The following is a 23,765-nucleotide window of genomic DNA, read 5'->3' as shown; positions in this document are numbered from 1 at the left end:
CAAGATCCCTCCGATGCATCGTACTGCCCCCACCCAACTCTTCCTGAATCACGTGTAAGTGTTTGCTAGCTATAAGAAGGAAGATTTGAATGTGGGTGACTTGGTAACGAACGTCAATTGCTGGAGGGCCAAGTTGATTTTAGAGAGTCAATCTGTTGACGATTTCAATTTGTCCAAGGTCCTAACACCCGAAACCCCGGGAGTGAGAAGGCGCTCAGGGCAGACATTATTTCATCCGTTGAGGACAAATATAGTAATTATAGGTACAAGAGGGAGTAGGAGCTCGCCTATGCTTGCCTCCAGGCTGCCCCCGGGAGGAGGCAGGGAAAGAGAAGACGCCAGCCAGGCCCAAATTTTTGTTCCCAGTTTCAAACTCTGGAGCCCCCGATGCAAGTACGTCTGAAGTCTGTAAGTCTCCTTTGAATATTCACTTCATTCCTTCTGTCCAGAATTACGCTAACTTAAGGCCAGTGGAATTTGATAAGAGATTGTATAGATTTCGGATGCCTCATTCCCGATGGGGCGATAATGCCAAGAATTTTTATTTCTCCAATTTAAGTCATTTCTTGGGTCGGTCCCAGATGGGCTCGGTCTTCCTATGCCAATCCCTTTGAGCCACTCCTCCTACATGACATCGACTTGGTTTCTCTCTTCAGATAGCTTTTTAGGGGATGACGACGCCAACTCTTTAATTTATGAATTTGCTAGGGCATAATTAGATCGCCAGGGTAGGATTAGTCTTGCTACAATATACATGCATTTGTAATTCTTTGGTGTTACTCTAACCTTCTATTTATTTTGAACAGCGAAACCCATGGAGGATTTTCTTGCCATCCTAGCCCGAACCCATAGCCCTGGGTCGGACATGCTAGAGCACCCTCGAGTGAGCGTGACTCCGGGGGGACCTGCCAAAGAATTTCTTGGGAACCAAGAGGTGGTACTGATTGAAGAAGAAGAAGAAGAAGAAGAAGAAGAAGAGGTGGTTCCTCCACTCGACTGGAAGCAGAAGAGTAGAGCCCAAATCTTCCAAGAAGTTGAAGCGAGTTGCTACCCTCAGTCCTAGTGCTAATTCTGGGATCCCATCTGAAGTCGACGAGTATCCTGCCCCTCCAGGCATCCTTCTAATCCCTACCCATCTTGACGAGGAAAGGGTCCAGCTTCGCATTGCCAACCATAATTATGCAATGGAGGAATGTTGGGAATAATTTACCAGGATTTAGATTACTAACAGGTATGTTTCATTAACATCCTAAATATGAATTCTCTAAAACAATGAAATAAACACATAAGGGTTTAAGAAAACCTTACATTGATTGCAGTGGAATATAATGACTCCTTCCGTTTAAGATCTCTAGCCCTTGATTCCTTTCTGTCACAGAGCATTATCAAGATCTAAACCTGGATCTCTTTCTCTCCTTCGGGTTTGGTTACCACCATCTTACTCACTATGATTGAGTGCTTGACTTGCTACATGTGGGCATGACACTCACTCACTATAGGCCGAAGTAAGAAGAACAATGAAGGAGGTAAAATCTCTATAGAAGGAACTCTCTCATCTAGGTTTGGTTGAATAGTCAAGTTGACATTAATTGGATGAGTGAGAGTATCATGTTCCTTTTATAGTGTTTCAACTAGGGCTTAGGGTTGAATTATATGGATTAAAAAAGAATAAAATATTGGGCAAAAACTCAACCTTGGCCGTACAAGATAGTGGACCACTTTCTAGTTAGATTTTTGCCACTTTATTTCAACCACTTATTCTTTTTTTCAATAATACCATATTTTCCAATTCAATCCTATAAATGCCAAAACTATTTATTTAATAATTATAATTAATTACTAAATAAAATTGTCATTTATGTAATTTATTAATTAGACCATACAAAGTCTCTTAATTAACAAATTGACCCCAAAACCTCTTTTCTTCACAATTAAGCCCTTGCTTAGTGAAAATTCATAAATAAGACATAGTCTAATTTTATAATTGATTAACTAAAATCAATTGACTGAGTCTGCAAGCAGTATTATCTCAACTAGTGAGGGGACTATTGGCCTATATAACCGAGCTTCCAATAAGCAGATCTAGAATTTACCAAGTAAATTCCCTGACATATTAATTCCTCATTGAACCACTATAGAACTTGGAATTGTACTCTCAGTTATATAGAACGCTCTATATGTACCACGATATAGATACGTTATGATTATCCATTGTTATAATCCTAATAGTCAAGGATCCTCTATAGATGATCTACACTGAATAGGGAAAAATTTACCGTTCTACCCTTCAATGTATTTTATCCTTAAAACACTTAGCTACCTATAAATGATACTTCAGTAAACTAATATAATTACTGAAATGAGGCCTCAATCATTTATCTCTATTCAGCCAAGCTCGAAGGAGATCATCGTTTCACTTCTAAATACCTATAGAAGCGATAGATTCTATATCTATGATTAGCGCTCCCACTCAATTGTACTATCATGTTCCCAAGATGTACGTATCACCCAGACCAAAAAGTAGGCTTAACTAACAAATCAAAGAACATAAATATTACTCTTGAGATCGAACCTAACCATGTCAGGATTAAGATCCATAGACCTAAGATCAACCATTGATATTGACTTAGAAAGATATAACGGTAAGTTTATGATATCTTATCTAAGATCAATATCGGTCCCTTCCAATGTATACTCCATACATCCGATACTGGTAAACTTTGCCAATGCCCTGGAAAGGACATAACACTTATCCAAGGTGTAAGTATACCTATCGCTGATTATCATGCCAGTCCAAATCCAGTGAACTGACAAATCAAGAAATTAAACTTTTGAACATATAAGCATGATTATATTCCACTGTGCTGACAACACTATAATCATGAACAAATACATATGTTCTGGACTTAATCGAATTTATACATTAAACAATCATGAAATAAATCATGTGAACCATGCAACATAACATGAGTGTTGCTTTAACTGCAGTAAGTGTTAGGCTTCTGTGCCCCTATTTATAATTTTTTATTGTTTGAAGTTCTAACCTTATTTTTCTTTGTTAGATTGATGTAGAGGCCGGTCGACTTTCCAAAACTTTGATCAATCAAGTATTCACCGTGTTAAAGTTGGGTGGCATGGGCGAGGTTATGAAAAAACTCAGGGAGTCGGAGGATCGGGTGGAGGCTCTTCGCGACGATGCTCTGGCAGAGAAGGCTCTCATGGAGCAGGACCATCAAGAGGCGCTTAAGGCAAAAGATGATATAATCGCCTCAGGCATGAAGGATCTCCAGGATGCTCGGGAGGAAATCCAGGAACTCTCTGTGAAGCTCAAGTCTCTTGAAGAGTTACATCAAACTGACTTGGAGACCACCGCCAATATGACTGTTGAGCTGAAGGAGCTGCGCGAGTTCCAGGAGCAGACTCAAGGAGGCCGCCAGGGCTGCGAGGGAGGCTTTGCTAGCTTCGGTTACTTGCAAGAACTGTGAGAAGCACTTCAAGGGTGGGGTGCTCATAATGAAATAAGTTTTTCATTACAATTCATCTTCTTAAAATTACTATATCATAAACTTTATTGAAAGGATTCATGATTGATGACTATTATCTAATGGGTAAATTGTGTTACAGGCTTTATTGGTATGTAGTTTTCCAAGGAGAAGGATATTATTAAGACGGGCCCAAGATGTTAGACTACCTATCACGAGGATCTTCTCAGGGTCGTTGCCCTTTGTGATGGCTTTAGAGTCATCCACAATGTACCAGATTAAGATGGATTTTATTTGTCTGAAAAGTAATCAGATATAATGGTTATACTCTCAGCAATAGAGACTTTACAGATAAATTATAATTATCACATTATAATAAAAAAAATTCATATTTTATTATTTACTTAGCTTGATATTCAACTATCTTTTCTTTTGTAAATATGTTGGTGGGACAGAAATATTTCAAAGAAATTTCTTTTCTTATATTAAAGTTTTATTGTTTAGTGACATCTCTTTCTTATGTAAGTCACAAAGTGAATATTGCGGGCCATAAATTAGTTTAGCATACCCTTAATATAGACAATAAGCTTTTAAGAAGCTATTCCCAATTATAATGGTAACCTAAAAAATAAATTGAGAATAAAAATAAAATAATAAACTTAATACTTAAGCTTCGAGTTGGAGGGAGGGATCACTCTTTTGCTTACTCAATAAAAGATTCTAATTTTTTTTTGGAAATTTTACAAAAAAATAAAATAATAGATTTTAAGTAAAAGTTTACAATTTTAATTTGGGCAGATTTTTTTACAAAAATACTGTCTTTTTATAAAATAACCGTAAAACAACAAAATATAACAATTAAAACAACAATGGAACAACTAAAAAACAACCGTGGAACAACCGAGAAAACTTAACATAGTACACAGTATTTTTGAAAAAAAAAAAATCCATCCCAAATTAAAAAATAAAAAATAAATAAAAATTTGGTGTAAACACCCAATTTTTCTTAGTTTTTTTTTCAAATATTTATCTTCTCCCATGTTTATTACATTTATAATGAATAATGTCGTTTTAATGTTGATATTGTCGTTTGCGAGAGATATAACACATAACATTTCTAAGACATTACTCCCAAACCAACCCAATCCAAAAAAGCTTCGTGAAGTCTCTCTTTGTTTCTTCTACTTTTGCCTGGTTTCTTTCAAATCAAAGTTCTTCTCTTACGATTTACGAATGTGTAGGTGTTTCAGCTTCACTGAGTCAAAGAATTGGTGTTACCGCTCCGCTTTCGCTAGGTCGGGGCTCCAATCCACTGTAACGGACCTCCAAGACGGGACCCACATGCATTGCTGGGTCCCCAAGCACCCGAACCACTCCAAACCCAATCTTCTCCTCATCCATGGCCTTGGGGCCAACGCAATGTGGCAGTGGGGTCACCTAGTCCCTCACTTGACTCCTCATTTCAACGTCTACATCCCAGACCTCGTCTTCTTCGGCGACTCCCATACGACCCGACCCGACCGGACTGAGTCGTTCCAGGCTGAGTGCGTGTTTCGTGTCATGGAGGCCCAATCGGTGAGGAAGCTGAGCTTGGTGGGCCTAAGCTACGGAGGGTTCGTGGGCTACAGCTTGGCGACCCAATATGGGGATTTTGTTGAGAAAGTGGTGATATGTGGGGGTGGGGTTAGCATGGAGGAGAAAGATTTGAGTGAAGGGAATTTCTTTAGAGTTTCTGATTTGGAGGAGGCCACTAAGATTTTGGTTCCCCAAACTCCACAGTCAGATGCTTAAGAAATTGATGGGTTTCACCTTTTTTAGGCCTCTGCTTTTGGGATTATTGCCCTCTTTCTTTCTCTCTGATTTTATTCATGTGAGAAACAAACTATTCTGCATTACTTACCATATATCATTGGGTAGTTTTAATCCATTACAATATACACTCTGTTTACTTACAATATCTTGCAAATTTGTGAGACATTCAGCCAAAAATAAGGTTCAAAATACATTTAGTTTATATGAGGTTTTAAACCCTATTTTCAATTTTATGTATTGTAAATTATATTTAATTTATCATAACATTTTAGGATGCCTTAAATAATGCAATACAAACCATAATATAAAATTGAGATTATAACTACTATATTGAAAACACAAAAAAAACTCATCAGTACATTTTTTTTTTGAAGTGCACCTTCAAAGCATTCTATATCATATTCAAATCAAGCATTTTACTTTTTTTTTTTTAGTTTGAATCTGTATTTGAAATATATTTTTGAAAAGTTGATAACAAAAGCTAGCTTTGCATTGCTCATAAACTCATGGGTGTTCACCACTACTGACAGATATGTTTTTAATTAAAATTTATGAATGAACAGGCAATGTTCTCAGAATATGTAGAAGAGAAGAGAGATTTGATAAGGTCCATCCCAAAAAATAGGAAACTTTCAGACCTTCCCAAAATTTCTCAGGTCTTAATATAACAAGCCTTAGCTGTAGACCCTGAGGTGTCATGCATTATTTATTTCTTCTATTAATTCAGCTATATAAATGCAAATGAATTCTCTTGAATTGATGCAGCCAACTCTGATAATCTGGGGTGAACATGACCAAGTATTCCCATTAGAGCTAGCTCACAGATTGAAAAGGTCAATCTCTGAAACCTCAAAACATATTCTGAATTCATTTTCTTATAGTATTTTTGAATCTGACTTGAGTATAATTTATATATATTTATAGGCATTTGGGGGACAATGCTGAGTTAGTAGTTATCAAAAATTCTGGCCACGTTTTCTTTGTAGAGAAGCCTAAGGAGTTTTACAAGCACTTGAAATCTTTTCTCTTGGATCCACATCCGAATTTAATCAAACACACTTCTATGGCTCAAAACCATAATTAATAATCCTACTCAATTGCCTTTTATTCCCTTGAAGTCGACAACACTATTCAAGCTAATTAGACCTTGATATTAATTATGTAATTCAAACCTTAAATGGTTTGATAAATGAATGATAATATTCTGTCCCAAGTCTAGTAAAATAATAAGTAGTATAGTGAATGTATGATAAATAATTTTTCTTCAAGAAAGCACGTAACTGTTTTAGATGATTTAGTGATTTACTCACTCTCCAATGTAACAAACATACAAACTTCAACTTGCATGTAATGAATTTTTAATGGGACACGCTCCAACTTCTCGTACTTATGTAAAATACAATTAAAATGAACACATTTTTCGTTTTTTTAATTACATTTTAATGTTTATATGTTGCTAAAAGGTATCATAGTTTATTCTTATTATTATTATTAACATTAAAATATTCAATAGACGAGAGTTTAAACTTGAATTTTGGTAGAGATGGAGAGATGAATTCCCGTCTCCCAAAGATAAATAAAAAGAGAAACCTTGTAACTGGTATAGACCACGTTACTATAGACCAGGGGGTTTGAGCGGTGGAACCAAACTGAGAAAGCCTTCTATGTCCACCGGAAAATTGAGAGCTTTGCTAACCAACTCAGGTGAGGAGGTCTTGCCCTTCCAAGTGTTGAACCATGGTCCTCCTCCAACCTCAACTGCAGCCATGTCACTCGTCACATCCAATATGACCTACAAAAGAAAAAAAGGATATAAATAAGAATACTCTGAAATCACATTGGACACCCACCAAAGATGATCCAATTATTGAGAAAGAAAGAAAACAAAGGAACAGCATTATCAACAAAAGAAATCATTTGATTTTGGTTTCCATCCAAAATAAAAGTAAGGCCATCACATGAAAGAATACACATGGGACCACCAGTCTTTCATGTGCTTGATTATCAACTTTTGAAACATGCCAAGAGCCAAGGAAAAAGAGTACAAACCAAAATTTAAATCACGGGGCAATTAAACGAGCTCTTACTAGTTACAACTACATGAGCTATAATCCATAGAAAGAAGGTCGTATAGAATTACCTGCCTTGGCAATTCAGACATAACTGTCATATGTGTCACTAATAATTGCTACACACAATTCATCAGAGAGCTGGTTCAAAAACAAAATATGCACAGATTATATGCAATGCCATACGAAATGCAGACTTAGCCCAACCACCCTGTTTAGCTAGGCTAAACCAAGTAATAATAAGCAATGGACTTCCGCAACACAAAAGCCACATCTACTGCAACCATCAACACCACAATAACACTATAATACAATCAATTAAGTGTCAAGCATTGCACCTTTCCTTTACTGCCATCATACTTTCGTTCCCACAATTGTAATCTCAGTTCAGAAATACAAGTATCTTTACAAGCAGGGGCAAGTCCACCTTCTGATGTTGGGGCACGCAGTGTTGTACCCGAATGCTCTGTTGTTGCCTTCAATTCAACCTTGCTCATCGATCACAAATTATAAACCATTAGCAATACTCGTGTTTTGTTCACTAGAAGGAAAATTATAAAGGAGATCTTATTAGTGGAAAAGAAAAGAATATATCCCAGTTATATTTCTTAAGTAGTTTCCATTAAATGGCAAGAAAGTGGTCCTTTTTACTTTATTGGGCTTTTAACTAAGTGCTGACAAATTGTTTAGCTATATAGACAAATGCAAACTTCAGTTTTAACAGAAAATGTAATTACTAACTTGTCTGTTTTACTTGAGATCATATTAACAATATTCATTACCATGTGAGTCTCATTCTCTGCAGCAATGAACCAGTAACCCCAAGGAGAAATTTCCCAACTAACTTCACCATTCCATGGCACAAACTCGTAAAATCTTCCATCATAGTGAACTCCAACCTGCACCAATTAGCAGATAAGTCAATACACAGAAAAAATGCAACTGTTAATCTTGGGAGAAGGTATATAATCTGCTTTTTCTTTTTCATGTTAACAAATTTTGATGCATGTTTCTTACTAAGTAACAGTGATAGGAAATTATGATAAACAACAGTATAATCATCTTTCAATTTAAGAAGAAAAAGAAAATATTTCTTTGAGAGATCAAAGTTTCGGATCACTTTCATCAAACGGCCTCTATCAAATATACTCTACACATCATATTGCACACACCAACTTAAAGTTATTGTCCAAGGAATAATGAAGTATATGTTAAACTAAAGAAGCATGGTGCGTTTACTAATCCATAACTGAAAGCAAATGGATTGGAATTAAGTTGCTGAAGAATTAGAAAGGAAAATAAATAAATTGAAGTTCTAAGAGTTCTTTTATTGGATTTACTGTATACTTGTAAGTTTGACTAAGAATGGAAATTCTTTCTTATTAACAAGTTAAGGAATAAAATTCAAGATAAAATTTATTTACAAAATACCCCTTTACTTATGGAAATAAGGTATATAACAAAAATGAGTCTTAAATTAGTTACTTCTGATTATTCAGATTATTTATTCTGAAATATAAATCACTAAATAGGGAACTTGACTCCCACCTTGTATCCAGATTTTAAGTTCCCAAACACAAAAACTAAATTTTTTATGATTTTGTGGTGGTTCTGCAGGAATCTAATTCCTATTGTACAAGACAATGGGGAAGGAAAAAAGAAACACCACACGAGTCAATGTGACACAGAGACACCACCATAGTTATGAGTTACAAACATCACTATCGCTCCAGTCATTCTCTTATCATCTACCTTTGAACCCATTTTTGTATTCATTTTATTACACCCAGAAATCCCTCATGCTCACTTAAGGGGCCCAAGTTCAAAACTGGGTTTTCTTAACTCTACAATATATGGAGAGCAAGAGCCATAGCAATTGTCATGTAAGTACCTCAGACTTGTGGAATTAACCACCTGATAGTCCTGACTATTTTAGTTAGCTTTTTTGATGCATTCTTATTTTCACTGAGAAGCAAAGAAAAGATTCGTAGGGAAAAAAAATAAAAGAAACTATTAGTTAAGAATTTCACCAGTGCAGCATTTTCAAAATAGTCTGTCAATCCAGGTAGTTGCCTCAACCCTCCAGCTGCAGTGAGAGCAACTTCTCCAGTCACACCTTTGAAAACATTGCTCTGAACCTGTAGTGCAACAGTAATAACCAAGGATGATAATACACACAGACTACACCTAGTTCCTAATTAGGAGGCTTCAAAATTGAATGATACAATGTAAGAGAGCATTATCTAGATAGGAGATCAAATGAAAACTTTATTACACAAATCAAATCTTAGCCCTTTTTGATTCTTCAGTACAAGTAGGCCACATTTCTAGTTTATATACATATGTTCTTGGCAATAATTATCCTATTTCAAGGCTGATGAAGAAGTTGACACCCTTAGTATCCATGCCTTTCACTAATATGTTCCATTATTATAATTTATAATTTATAATTGCAACATATTATCATTATTATTACTATTTGCAAGAATTTGCAAAAATATTATTTAAGTCGATTAATATTGGGAAATTTGACCCTTTATTGGAAAATTTGAAGTTGGCACATTTTAAAGCACCCCTAGTTTTAAAATGTGCCAACTTCAAAGAATATGATTGGAAAACAAGCCTACTTTGAAATACTAAGGCCATCATTTTCTTTTAATTTATTAATGATTGAACAGCCAATCCAACACTAAACTAATAAAAATATTCATTTAAGACGTTAGTTTATAAATTTCGAACGCTAACGCACAAGATTTTTTAAATTTTCTTTGCTCTATCTTTTTTAAAGATTTGGAACTCTTATAATTACAATTTTTTTAGCAAAAAAAGTGACAAATCAATGATTTACAATGATTCCATAAAAACATGATTTTTAAACCAAAAACGATATCAAATCGATAGTCGCATAAAAACTTGATTGTAGACAAAAACAATACTAAAACAATGGTCTTGCAATAGTTAATTTTATTAAAATGAAAATTAGTGAGGCATAACTTTTCACCCAATCATTAATTTGTTCCTAAAATTTTGGGTTTTTTTTAAAACTCAAAAAAAAAAATAACCTCAAACTAAAAATCGAGGGGAAAGTTAGCTTTATCAAATTACATCGCAAATCGTCACAGAACCATCACAAACCATCGTTATAGCATCGTTTTTGCCTAGTAATCAACTTTGTATGGACTATCGCAAACCATCAATTTGATATCGTTTCTAGCCTAAAAATCATATTTTTATGGAACCATCGCAAACCATCAATTTAGCATCGTTTTTACTTTAAATCTACATTTCCAAAGTTCCAAATCTGAAAGACACAAAAGATCTTGTACGTTCGAAATCTATAAATTAGTATCTTAAGTGAATAATTTCTTCAGTTTATATTTTGGATAACTTTTTAATCATTAAGACATTAAAAAGAAAATAATGATGGGTGCTTCAGTGATGGTGATAATGGCTTTTTTTTCCCTTATATGGTTGCAAGTAGAGAAAGAGAAAGACAAAAGAGAAGAGGGAGTAGAGAAAGAGAAAGACGAGAGAGAAGAGGGCTTTGAATGGTAGAAGCAATTCTGTAGAAAGAGAAAGACGAGAGCGAAGAGGGCTTTGAATGGTAGAAGCAATTTTGTCTAATTTTTTTTTAAAGGTCAAATTTCCCCTATGTTTAGTTTGCCTAGTAAGAAATTCTGTTTATTCCACAGCAAAGGAGGCAAGGATAAACTCTTTCGCAAAGGATCTTAAATAAATATAGTAAGATGAATGGATAAGAAGTTACCCAAAACCATTTTCTAGGAAATGCACCACCCCAATTTTTTTCTGAATATGAAGGAGCATTTTCAAACTCAAACCTTTCACCATCCCATTCTATCCAGCCTGAAATATAGATTTAAATGTGAGGGAACTTTTCCAAGGATAACAGCAGGTTTAAACACAATACCACTGATACATTTTGTATAAAGGGGGCATAATTGTCCCAGAAAAATAATGGTTTCTTTCTAGGTATGTGAAAAGCTTGACATTATGAAAGTAAACATGAGGAAAGGAGCTCAAGCTTGCACTAATGATCTCAAAGTCTCTTTCCCACTTCCAATTCAATAATTTAGTTTCAGTCCAAAAATCAGATATCCAACAAATATTATTTCAATATTGTTTTCTCCATATTTTCAATTTGTGTTTGCATCCCTCTCTCTTTTTCTCTTTAGATAAGAAACATTTTGTTTGCCCTTGGTCCAAACTCACACTCTCTCACCCAAGCACGTGAGCTAGCCACCAAATAAAACTTACATTTTGGCTTTTGCATCCATTTTGGACTAATAGTTATATTGTCCCTGTGCCTAAATATCAAGCCCAGAACCAGCAACAAAAAATATATAACATAAGTACCGTTTATCTTTCTGAAAAGGGAAAATGATTAATATAATCAGTTAGCTTTGGATTTTCACTAGATAAGACTTGGGAATAAAGCTTGTACCTGTTGAGAGTCCACCTGCCATGCATATTTGCCAATGAGGTTCAAATACAGGAAATGCTGCAAGCCATCCTGCTGTAGACTTCTGCTTAGAGGCAACATCACCCCAACCAAAAACTGGGCGGGTACTGTACTCCCAACGTGCAGTCTTCACAGTCTCTACATAATTTGACCTGTGACAAACTTAACCACGTCAAAATGTAAACAAGCAGCAGCAAATAAAGTTCAGCATAGTTTACAGCAGAAATTCCTTTTCCAAACATAGCACTGGTTAGTCGAATGATGGAAACATGCTTTAACAATACAAAACAAATAGAGTAACAGAGTCGTACCTGCCATCATCACAAATGGAACCTTGATGCCAAAGTGGTGTGACTTGAAAACCTTCTAACACCCTCCTGTTGAATTCCTGTGAATAATAACCGATCATAGAGAGCCCAAATAGTAACTTTTCTACAAAAAAATAAAAGAAAGAAACAATGCAAAGCCAATGACAAGCAGAGTACAACATCCTTGCAAAACAATAAATAATAACGCCCTGGTATACAAAATAACAACTTGGCAAAAACAAATTTGTTTTAGGATAGAAATCAGATAAACCAATAGGTGGTTAGTGAATTATTAAAGCCATATGAATAATCTGCAGCATACATAAAATATGATTGAAGTTGACAAAACATGTGTAAATAGATATTCTACCATTCAGTGTAGAAATTTCCTTTGGCTGCATCAAGCTTGCAAAAGACAATATAAACTAGGAAAATATGTAACAGGACAATCTTGTGCTACCCTTACTAAAACAAAGAATACAGCACTAATTCAAGAATATGTTCATTATATGCAGATAGCTAGTTAAACAGATAAAAACATAAAAGGAATATCAACCTGAGGAGGAACCTCTTTGTCTGGAGGTGGCTGTCCTTTTCCTGCCGTAAAAGTACTCCCTAACATCAGTTCATGCCTACCTATGCATGAAGATTTTAAGTAAAGTTAGACTCAATAGAATGAAACTAAGACTAGTAGATTTTGTGATGGAGATCATAAATATAATTTACATCATAATCTTCGATGTAAATATAAGGATTAATTATTACATTGTCATGACTTTATATTAAGATCTCTCTTAAGTCTTTACAATTAGGATAAACATACATGCAACAAATTCGAAACAAATGACTTAAGTTACTAAAATCACTGTGAAAGTTTACTATTTACACAGAAGAAATGGGTTCGGGTGCTCATGGAATAATCGCAAAAAAAAAAAAGGGGGGGGGGGGGGGGGGGGGGGTGGGGGGGAACATAGAATAACATTGAAAGCCGAAAAATTCAGACCAAAACACTTGTATAAACAGCTAAGAAGAACAATACAAAAATCTTACTTCCCCAAAAATGCTGAGACTCTTCAGAGAATTGACATATATACTTGTCATCGGCACCAAGAATTTGCGCCCCAACTCCTGTAAATCTGGGTCCATACTGAGCCATTTCCAATGGCGATAGTTTCTTCCTAAACGCAGGGTTCTCCACAGAGTACATGAAGCAAAAGCTCTGCCTCTTCTCCGGAATTGAGACCTTGAAATACCATCCCTCGAAGAATTTCCGCGGACTTCCATCGAAATGGTACCTATATAACTCAGCCAAAGTAAGAAAAAGAAAACATTTCAATGAAGAAGAGCACAAAATAGAGGTTGTGTACCCGCTGTGAGGAGTTCTAAGCTCCCGATTCGAAGGCGTTGGAGTGTAAACTGAGCTACTTGAAGGAGGTAATTCCCCTTTGTCTCTGCCGATACTGGATACGCGCTTTTGATCGGGTTCGGAAACGGAGGAGCGAATCAAGCCAGGGTTGGGGCGAGGCCATAGAGGGGCAAGTGAAGTAGATTTGGAATGGTGATGGAAGAGGAAGCTGGAATTAGGGTTTTGGGAGGAGAAACCAAGACTCCTTTGGAGATGGTGAGGTTTGCATGGTGCGAAAACGATGCCTTCCATTACCGAAGCAGACGATATTTAGAAATTTGCAGTTTTCCGAAAAGAGGGAGTGAGTGAGTGAGGTGCCGGTTCCTAGTAGACTGTCAATGGGACTTGGACTCTGATCTTGCACGTGGACGTCGACAATAACTGACACGTGGAATTATATATAAATGCTATTAAATTTACTTTTTGTTTTTTTTGGGGACGTTTGTTAATATTTTTATTTTTTAAATTTTTTATCATAAAAAGTAAAAGTAAGATTTATGTTTTTAAATATAAAAATATAATTTATAATTATTTTATTTTTTAATTTTAAACACTTAAAATAAAAGTATATTTTATAACTTTTGTTTTTATTTATTAATTTTATTCAAGTCAGATCTAGATTCGAGAGCGTGTTCCGAGTGCAGGATTAGGACTGAGACCGGAGTTCATGTCCCAAAATCTAAATTGGGGTCAAATTCCAAAATATAGATTAAGAAAAAAAAAAAGACTATTTAAGAAAATTTTAAAAGTAAATTTTTTTTTCAAAATTTTAAAAATTTTAAATTAAAAAATTAAAAAGTGAACAGTTTTATAAAACATATTTTAAAAAAAAATTAATTATAAAAATAAAAAAATTGATTAAAAAAGTATTATCAAACGTATTATTAAAAACTATTATACAAAATTAAAATTACTTTTTATTTCAGTTATAATCTACAAACAAAATTTATCTAACACTACAAATTTATTGACTTTCATAGTCATAAATTTTCAAAATGTTTTAATTTTATTTACATCCATTTTTTCTATGTACTAAGTTGACCTCAAAAAGTGATCAATCGACAGCGGGTCGTATGAATCTAATATTTGCCATGTGTTTACACAAATAAGAATGAAAAGCATTAAACAATAGATTTGTTATAGAGGTTCAGCCCCCTTGTGATAGCGGGTAATGACCTACTACCCTTTTAGTTGTAATTTTGAGAGAAATTGTAATGACTGCATGTTAAATTATGAATTAGTACAAGCAATTAGCATTAATTACTAATATTTTAATAATTATATATATTATTTTATATTATTGTAGGTCCCATTTTTATAAATAGGCATTAGAGTTATAATTTTTCAATTCCGGAGATTTTATTAAATTCTAAGGGTATTATTTATGCTAAATATGAATTATGTAATTTTTATGATTTTTGCTCGGTAACAACGGGAAAATACGATGGATGGTCGTTAGAGTCACATGAGTAAGTTAAGAGCCTATTTCTTAGCGGGATAAATATTTGAGATATTTAGAATACCAGAGATTAGCGGGGTTATGATTTTTGACCATTTTGCCCCTAAGCCTATTAATTACTTAATTTACAAGTCAAAGGGCATTTTGGGTAATTTTCATTAATGGATTAGGTGGCTTAATCCTACGTTCGCAGCTGGCCACTAAGTTTCTAAAGCCTAAGTATTATTTGATTTAATTTAATAAAAAAAAAGAAAAAAGAAGGAAAAATTAGATAATCCTAAGTCTCTCTCTTGTTTTTGGCTGCCTAAGAACCAGAAAAAATCAAGCTCAACTCATCAAATTTGTGGGTTTTCAGCAAGGATTCTAAGTGATTTTAGTGGAGACAAAACCCTAATTTGATCCTATTTTAGTTTGCTAAGTTATTGTAGATTTATTTTGAATTTTTGTGTATGCTTGGGGATTTAAGTTATGTGATGTTTAGGGTTTCGAGTAGGGTTGTTTTACATAGATTTAATTGGTGTTTTAGGCTAGTTTTGAGCTGTTGTTGCTAGTTGATTTTGGGTTAGTTTGAGTTGACCCAACTATGGCATGTTGTGATTTTATGCAAAATTATTAATGTTGATGCTTGGAGAATGTTTATGGATGATATTTCAGGTGATCTGGAAGTTTTGGTGAGGTTTGGGTACGAATTGAGATTGTTGTGGATTTTTTAGGTTTTCTTGGTGCAAACCGATTAACCGGTTCTACATGTCCCGTAGAACCGATTAACCAAATCAGGGGCAGGATTTCCAAAAAAATCTATTTTGTTGATTCCTTTTATTTTCAGAGCCTTAGTTCATTGTTTCCTCGATAATTAGGATATTTCCATGCTAGTTATCGATAATAGAATTTATAGTTGTGGGTTTAGGTTCCCGGATTAGGTTTTGGCACGTTATTTACCCATTTGCGTAAATGTGACATAGGACATCCATTTAGCACGTGATTTTCTGTTTAAGTCGGCTAGCACACTTGGATTCGAATACGAGGTAAGAATAACATAAAACATGTTATATAATGTGATTGTGTGTATGTGTTATATATGCATGTTATTTGTGATTCGTACACTACCAACACTAGTACGGTAGCGGTACAGAGTATAATGGTATAGTGTACGATGTTTAAAGAGTACAATACGGTGTTACCAACACTAGTACGGATAGGTACGGAGTGTATGTGGTATAACACTTAAGGGTATTCGAGGTACGGGGCAAACCCTACCAATACTCGTACAGTAGTGGTACGTAGTACATGTGGTACAGTAGTCGTACCTTAGTAAAGAACGTTCTTACTAATCTGATAAGCCTTGTGGATAGGTGTATGTACGCCTAGATGCAAGTAATTATTAGAATATATGTTATATGCTTTTCTTACTGAGTCTGTTGACTCACAATATTAAAAAGTTTTGTTGCATCGATGAACAAGGACTTGTACGCTAAGAATATTTTGTGAAGAAACAACAGTAAGAACACTATAAACTAATATAAACTCAACCAATGTTAAAATATAAAAATATTGACCATATTAGAAATGTTTTATATGCGAGCCTTGTGTTGGATTGTCAATGTGAAATAACTGCAAATAAGAATAAAACTATTGAACAACTATCATCTCGTTAATTATTGTCTCGTCAATTATTGGAGCGTTGATAAAATGGACGCACAACGATAATACAACTACATAGAATCAAAAAAATAAAAAATAATGCTGCCAAATATGAGGCGCGATATGAATACGAATTACTTTATTTTTTGCGATCGAAATTGAATAAAACAAGATTAAAATTTTGTAAAACAACACTAATGCAACATGTATAATATTAGCTTATGTAGTGACAATTTTTTTCTTCAGATTATACTTGATTTGAATTGATCAGGAGCTTGGGATCTATTTCTTTCTGATATTTATTTTATGAATATGGAAATTAAATTTATGAGAATTAGTTTTATGAAATTCGAATTATAATTTAGGGATGAATTTATATTTCAAACCAGTTTTTCTACAGATTTTTGCATCAGTGAGTAATTGTTATTGTTTGGTGTGTTTTTGTTCTTCTTCTTAGGTGACGTCGTTCTAATTAATAGTGTTTCTTGATCTTCCGAAGTTGATTCATCATTGTCGGTTGGTTTCAATTGCACGAAAGTTTTATTTCTATGAAACGTGAATTGTGTGGGTTGAAGATGTGTGCAAGAGGTATTTTTGTAATCTTTTTTATAGGAATGTATAAATATTTATTTGGCCAGCTCACGATATTTCTGTAATATTATTGTATTTTTTTAGTTATAACTGAAAAAAATTTAAAAATATTTTCTATTGAATAATTTTTTTTTCAATAATTTTATAAATAATATTAATTATTTATTTATATATTTCTTATAATTTAAAATCAATTTATATTTAACAAATGATATAATTTTTTTTAATAAATTAAGCAATTTTATTAATAGCAATTAGCTAAAATAATAACATGCAATCCAATCGAGACATCTCCCCTGTTGGTGACACACTCAAAATTAGAATTAAAAAAAAGAGCCAAATAATCAGCTGCCTAATTCTCAAATCATTTGACAAAAAAAGTAAAAATAAAATTAGATTAAAAAAATTGCAACATCACAGTTAACCTTAAGAGCACATATATTCAATTTCATCTATCGTTCAAAAGACACAACAGTAAAAAATATTGCAGCAGGTTCATTCAACCTCGTAGCTTGAGCACTCAACTATTATGCAACGTATGTAACTGCACTACTAATAACCCCTTCAGTCGTAGAGAACTTGTTATTCCCAACCACTAACAGGAATTTGATGACGAGCCATAGAAGAACAAAAAAGAACCAGCAACGAAACAAAATAAAACAAATCATATGATAGAGACAAGACCAAAACGCTCAAAACCATGTAGCAAAGACAAGACTAAAACACTCAAAATCATGTCACAGAGATAAGACTAATCGTAGTAGCAAAAATCGAAACACAATAACAAAATACAACCCCAACCAAACTGCACTTATGATTAGAGAAAGTCGACAGGCCTGGCCCAAAAAAGAGACAATCTCATGCAGCTATAAATTTAACAAATGATATAATTTGAGTAGTTTAGTTGCTAAAAAAAAAGTTTTTAAGTGTTTGATTAGTTTTATGTAACAAAGCAAATGATGCAATTGTAGTTTTTTGTTTGTTTTGAAAACTGGCGTAGTTTATCAAGTATTCTTTTTTTTAGTATTTTAGTTTAATAAACCATAAAGTTCAAAAGTGATTTTGTCACAATTAATGCTTAGATTTAATTTATAAAGAATTGCGAGGGCATTGTTTTATAATTTCACTTGAGAGTTTAGGGCAGGCCACTCATGCAATGCAATCAAAGTTCTGTGCACACATTTTACACTTAAACACTACGCACATATCAAAATTTTCAAACCAATCAAACTCATTTAAGATAGGTCTCAAAAAAAAAAATAATAAATAAAAAATTACTACATAGGTGTATGTGGTGGATTGCAGTAAAAAAAGGTTAGCACATATCATTACTCAAATTGATACAGGTTTGGAAGCATATGCTTTATTTATAACATTCAAGTTACAATAATGTTGAATTTGTATGGCCAAGGCAACAGTTACTTGTCAGCTCATTCCCTCATCATACATTTTTCAGGTACACATACATAATTGAGCCAAATTGTGAGAAGATAATAAAAGTTGACATGTATCAAAATTTGCTTACAAATGGATACTAGCAAAGAATGATCAAAAAATGAGAAAGAAAAGTAAGAAAGCAAACATAAATAAAATCCACATTTTTATGAACTTTAAGATGGTTTTGAATTTGACAACCGGTTTCGACTAGAACAACATTGCTTCTCTTCGGACAAAAATAAAGAAAGAATAACCTACAAACTAAATTAGGCAAGAAGATAACATGTTTACGTTTCGAGGGATATTTGTTTCCAAAACATTCCACCATTTAGGAAAGGAGGAAACGAGCTGTAACATCTAAACATGCATAAAGATATTAAAATTACCAACGATTAAGCACATACAAGCTGACGATGATCGTTGAATAAGATTCTTAACTGATAGTTCCAGCCCTGAAAAGCAATTCAAGGACAGAGACGAGACAACATAAATAGTAAAAAAAAAACTACTTTGAAAGATAAATGTAACAAAAAACGAAGACAAACTGAAAACCCGAGTGTTGTTGACTGCTTTTCAATTGTCCAGGTATTCAGGACATCCTTACTTTTGTATTTCTAGGAACCCCCTTTAATAGGAGGAAACAATTGAGCCATTCATAATTCATTAGTACTAATAGGCAGACTAGGATGGATGCCTTCAAGTAGGGGTGTGTGTCAGCACGATGGCTTTGAGCTGAGACTAATCTAACATCCTTAAAGAATGGAGTAAAAGGTCATTTACCTTTGCATTAGAAATACAACAAGCAATTTATACTTCTTTTATTTCCCGTTTCTTAATAACTATGAATCTGCCTAAAATTTGTCTTTGATTGCTCACCGAGAATCATCACAAACCCGACAAGAGAAGTATAGTTGTGTAACATGTGAAAAGTAGAAATAGAATTGTTTGTTTAGTATGTAGAATCGCAAAAGGATCTCTGAGAGCTTACCTATCATTCACATGGACTCTTCTCGTGTCAAGAACTTCTAGTAAAGGAAGCAATGGCATCTAGATTTTCCTTCATGAACCATTCATGAGGATAGACAGAGTTAGCTGATTCAAGATGAAGATGCCAAACCATGATTCTAGAGCAATCTTGCTCCAGTCCTTCCATTTGGCTCTCATCTTCCACAATTTGTTCAATAAATGTGCTTACCTGAAAATGCAAATCAACTAGATTAGTCCCAAAAACCATGATATCAAAGTTTGGCGATTAAAGAATAAAGAACTAAAATTTTCTTAATATCAAGTGAAAAAAGTTTTGTAACTTTAAAAAATGGTGCCAATGAAGTGGTGCAGTTTGAAACAATTTTCAGACAACACAAGAATCAAAGTAGAAGAAATACTAACTTGAAGACCATCCTTGACTGTGTGACGTTGTCTAATAGGTTCAAGCATAGGTCTGTGCCACCTCTTTGGATCCCAGAGTATAGTACTATTAAAGGCAAACCCAGATATTTCAGCATGAAATCTCCGAAATCTCCATTTTGCTTCATTCATGTGCCATCCGATTACTTGAGTTCCATTACAAATGGGCCCTTCTAGTATGGGGTTAATTTTGTTCTCTGGTACGTTGGCCACTACCCATGTCCCAAATCGCCTGCAGCTCAAAATAGAACAAAAACATCATTATAATGTGTAGTGAGAAAAAACACTCAAACAAACTCACTTATTATGTCTTTGATAATAAAAAGAGTTATATATTTTCATAACATAAGTGAAGTGTAGCAACTTCAAGTATTCATATTAAGAACTCAGCATAAGGTTGCCTTGCTTGGGATGTAATGTAATCAAGCTAAATATAAGTAGAAAACACAAATAGAAGCCATCAGATTGGAATGGAACAAATATGAACTTTTCTTAATGCTTTTTCGTAATGATGCCTCTCATGATATTTTATCGGAAGATCCAACATTTGCATTAAAATAGAGAGCATTCATGTAGTTGAAAGAAATGTCACCTTATCTGCCTCATTTGCTCAAAAAGTTCTGTTGAGTAGATATTATCGTCATCGGCAAAGTAGACTATTCCATCAAGATGGTGAGTTTCAATATGTGACAATGCTACATTTCTTTGATGAACACTCCTGTCTTTAACATCAGTTAGATTTACGTTACAAACAAGATGCCTGTAAGTAACCCCGGTTCTCCTTAATATGTCAGCTGTTTCTACAGACTGTGAGGCCATTTCCACAACAATCCATAACAAAGGGGATGATACTAACTTTATTGTTTGAGCCAAACGATTCAGATGATAGGCTTGAAATGGCCAAACATGTGTCGGAGTCACAATTATTAAAAGCTTTCTGAAGTCCAATTCTGATTCTTCAACAAGTGATACATTGTAATTAGTATGTTGAGATATACCATCTATTGGTTTTGACTCCACCAGCTCAGGTTTTAAGGTACCATTTTCCTTCATAGCCCCAATGTCTAATGCCATATCACTTCTAGATACAGTATCATATGACTGAAACTTTCCAACTGCAGACATCACCTCAAAGGAAAAGGCTTGATTCTTTGACATGAGATTAGTGGAAATATTGATGGAGGAAAATGGAGTGAACCCAATGAATATTCCAACCAAAAAGCATATAAAAAATTGGAAAAGCATCCTCCTCCATACTTGTCCTTTAAGTTTGGATTTTTCAAGGGGCCTTGAAGTCCTTGGAGAGAACACAATAAAAGCAAAGGCTTGTGAATCGAGTGAGCTGGATAGAGAAGAAAAAAATCCACTGGATGGGGGATGGCTCTGAGGAGCACAAGTGGAAGACCTGGAAAGTGGAGAAGCGACAGAACTGGCTTCCCCACTCAATGCAATTCCAGGTCGAGGCACTGGAGACAGGGTTCTTCTAATAGATGCCATTTAACTATGATTAAAAAAGAAAATCAATAAATTCCTTCTTACTCACTTCACAATCTACTTCCTTCAAATTGTAATCACTTATCATATATATATATATATATTGAATAATAAAACGCTCAACACTCAATTACTCACATTCGTGCCAGAGATGGTTGGCTTGGCCCTCATCAAAAGCTTCACTTAAACAGAATTGAGCACAAGTCCAAACAAAAGAAACATCGAAATTTAGCAGTGTAACAATTTCTGGTAAGCATATGAAAATGAATGTAATCCTTCAAGTAATGATTCAATTACCATGATTTGCATGCCCCAAATGGCTAACATTATCAGTTCAATAATCCATTACAATCATTAGCTTTTCCCGCAAGTAAATCTAACCTCAAAGCACAAAACCTCCATTCCAATCCCTTAATCTACACAACTTCCTTCTCAAAATGTCCAATTTCCCACTCACCTGCAAAGCCATGAAAATGAAATCTCAATCTACGAAAAAAAAAAAACAAGCCACATAGCCATAAATCGAAACACCAAGAGGAGTTGTGAGCTAAAACGACACATTCCCAGATGCCCATCAAGATATATAACCAAAATCATCAAAGAACAAGATTTCGATGGAAAATATAAGTCAAATGAAGAGGGTTACTGCATTACCGTTGAGTGGAAGATGGGCACTCGTTGTTTTACGCCAGTACTGAGTCTTCAGTCACCGGCAGCCAAATATGTAGACGAGCGTGGAAGAGATTGTTTCAAGTTTTTCTCTTTATGGGGTCAAAATTCAAATAGATTAGAGGGTAAAGCTGTGGTGTTTCAGATTTTATTTTTTTTTTCTTCTTTTTCTTTTTCTTTGAGTGCTTATACTGTTTTACAGAGAAAGTGATTAAAAATACAGTTTATACAGATGGAGCTCTGTCACAATGACTCAGACAAATATAATTATTGGAATTGTTTAATATATTTTTCCCGTGACCGACGCTGAGAGCTTGTGTAGTACGGGTTATGACTTTATGGTCGACAAGGTCATACATGGTCCCACTCCCACCTCTAATTATTATTATTATTATTATTATTATTATTATTATTATTTTGGAATGGAATCTCTTAAAATTGTTTAGAGATAAAATAAATTAAATCTCGTGGTCATTCTAAATAATGTTAGTTAAGATGATTGACGGATCAACTATGTCAATTATATTGTTGGCATAGCCTATTTAGCCAATTATGAGTTGTAAAATTACTAAGTTTAGAAATAAAAGAAAGATTACAAACTCAAAAATAAATTAAAGAGCATATTACATTGGTGAATGCAGTTACTAATATCCCAATTAAAGCTGGTTCCATTTAGTGTCTTTATAACTATCTCTGAGCCACTCTCAATTAACATAAAAGGGTGTTTCAAAAGCACGACCTTCTCCATGGCCAATGACAAGCTGCAACTTCTCCATTAAGGGGATCAACAAAATTAAACTTGTTAGTGGCCATCTACAAAATAGAACCCGTGTGATCCCTAGCCAAAGCCACTCTACATATGGAACTACCACCAACTTTCACATCATAATTGATTTTGATCCATTAAATTATAAGTCCAGCTGATTGACCCACGGAGACTGGTTTATCCACTTGCTGGGAACCAATTGAATTAGCCTTAGAACAAACAGTATCATTCGTCGTTTCATCACTCTCCAAAAGTTCATTCGAAGATTTATCCAAGGTATGACAACAATTATCAGCATACAGAGCACATCCCGGACCAACTCCATGAGGAAAATCTCTGACCACCATCTTAACTCTTCTAATGGATAAGAATGGCTTGTCACCGAGGGAAGCAATTTCAAAATCCAATATGCGCTTCTTCACAAGAGTGGTTCGCTCATTAAATTCAAAAGACGGTTGAACGTCAATATTAACAAACGAAGCTTTTCTTTTGTATAGTCTATAATAATATATATTATATTATTTTTATATTTATATATGATTCTTTCATTACTTATAATTTTTTTAACTAATTTAATTTAATACTATATAAAAGATTAAATTTAATGATAATTACTTACTTTTAAAGTTTCTTTTGTATTTCTAATCTTTTTTTTTTTTTTGGTCTTAATGTTCTAAATATTTTTTTATTTTAAAGATGATATTATTTATAAATTATATCATAAAGTTTTAAATTCTAATACAAA

General features: G+C 34.1%; 2 protein-coding genes and 1 pseudogene across 9 annotated transcripts; 1 reads left to right on the top strand and 2 right to left on the bottom strand.

The window, feature by feature from the left end:
• The first annotated feature begins 4,602 nt into the window (after positions 1 to 4,602).
• Positions 4,603 to 6,663, top strand: LOC115699288 (uncharacterized; annotated as a pseudogene).
• LOC115699277 (tocopherol cyclase, chloroplastic) lies at positions 6,636 to 13,926 on the bottom strand. 2 transcript variants are annotated; one of them, XM_030626616.2, is made up of 10 exons: positions 13,519 to 13,926; positions 13,202 to 13,446; positions 12,708 to 12,787; positions 12,155 to 12,231; positions 11,826 to 11,995; positions 11,130 to 11,227; positions 9,394 to 9,501; positions 8,146 to 8,262; positions 7,702 to 7,851; positions 6,636 to 7,086 (listed from the first exon to the last, which is right to left on the bottom strand). In XM_030626616.2, the coding sequence occupies exons 1-10, from the start codon at positions 13,806 to 13,808 to the stop codon at positions 6,910 to 6,912; spliced, it is 1,512 nt and encodes a 503-aa protein (XP_030482476.1). In that variant the 5' UTR covers positions 13,809 to 13,926; the 3' UTR covers positions 6,636 to 6,909. The 2 variants fall into 2 exon arrangements, with proteins under 2 accessions (XP_030482476.1, XP_060963136.1); XM_061107153.1 differs by lacking the exon at positions 6,636 to 7,086 and adding an exon at positions 7,435 to 7,504 and having other exon boundaries at positions 13,519 to 13,895.
• Positions 13,927 to 18,720: 4,794 nt separating this feature from the next.
• On the bottom strand, positions 18,721 to 22,566 carry LOC115699307 (probable beta-1,4-xylosyltransferase IRX9H). 7 transcript variants are annotated; one of them, XM_030626666.2, is made up of 7 exons: positions 22,240 to 22,565; positions 21,883 to 22,042; positions 21,724 to 21,767; positions 20,684 to 21,592; positions 20,074 to 20,323; positions 19,673 to 19,879; positions 18,721 to 19,136 (listed from the first exon to the last, which is right to left on the bottom strand). In XM_030626666.2, exons 4-6 carry the CDS (start codon positions 21,586 to 21,588, stop codon positions 19,700 to 19,702), a joined length of 1,335 nt encoding a protein of 444 aa, XP_030482526.1. In that variant the 5' UTR covers positions 21,589 to 21,592; positions 21,724 to 21,767; positions 21,883 to 22,042; positions 22,240 to 22,565; the 3' UTR covers positions 18,721 to 19,136; positions 19,673 to 19,699. The 7 variants fall into 7 exon arrangements, with proteins under 7 accessions (XP_030482526.1, XP_030482518.1, XP_060961185.1 ...); XM_030626658.2 differs by having other exon boundaries at positions 21,724 to 21,762; XM_061105202.1 differs by having other exon boundaries at positions 21,724 to 22,042; positions 22,240 to 22,566.
• Between the last annotated feature and the right edge of the window lie 1,199 nt (positions 22,567 to 23,765).

This window comes from Cannabis sativa, chromosome X (assembly GCF_029168945.1).
Source record: "Cannabis sativa cultivar Pink pepper isolate KNU-18-1 chromosome X, ASM2916894v1, whole genome shotgun sequence".
Classification (NCBI taxonomy): domain Eukaryota; kingdom Viridiplantae; phylum Streptophyta; class Magnoliopsida; order Rosales; family Cannabaceae; genus Cannabis; species Cannabis sativa.
This window is presented reverse-complemented; position numbering and strand designations above follow the sequence as displayed.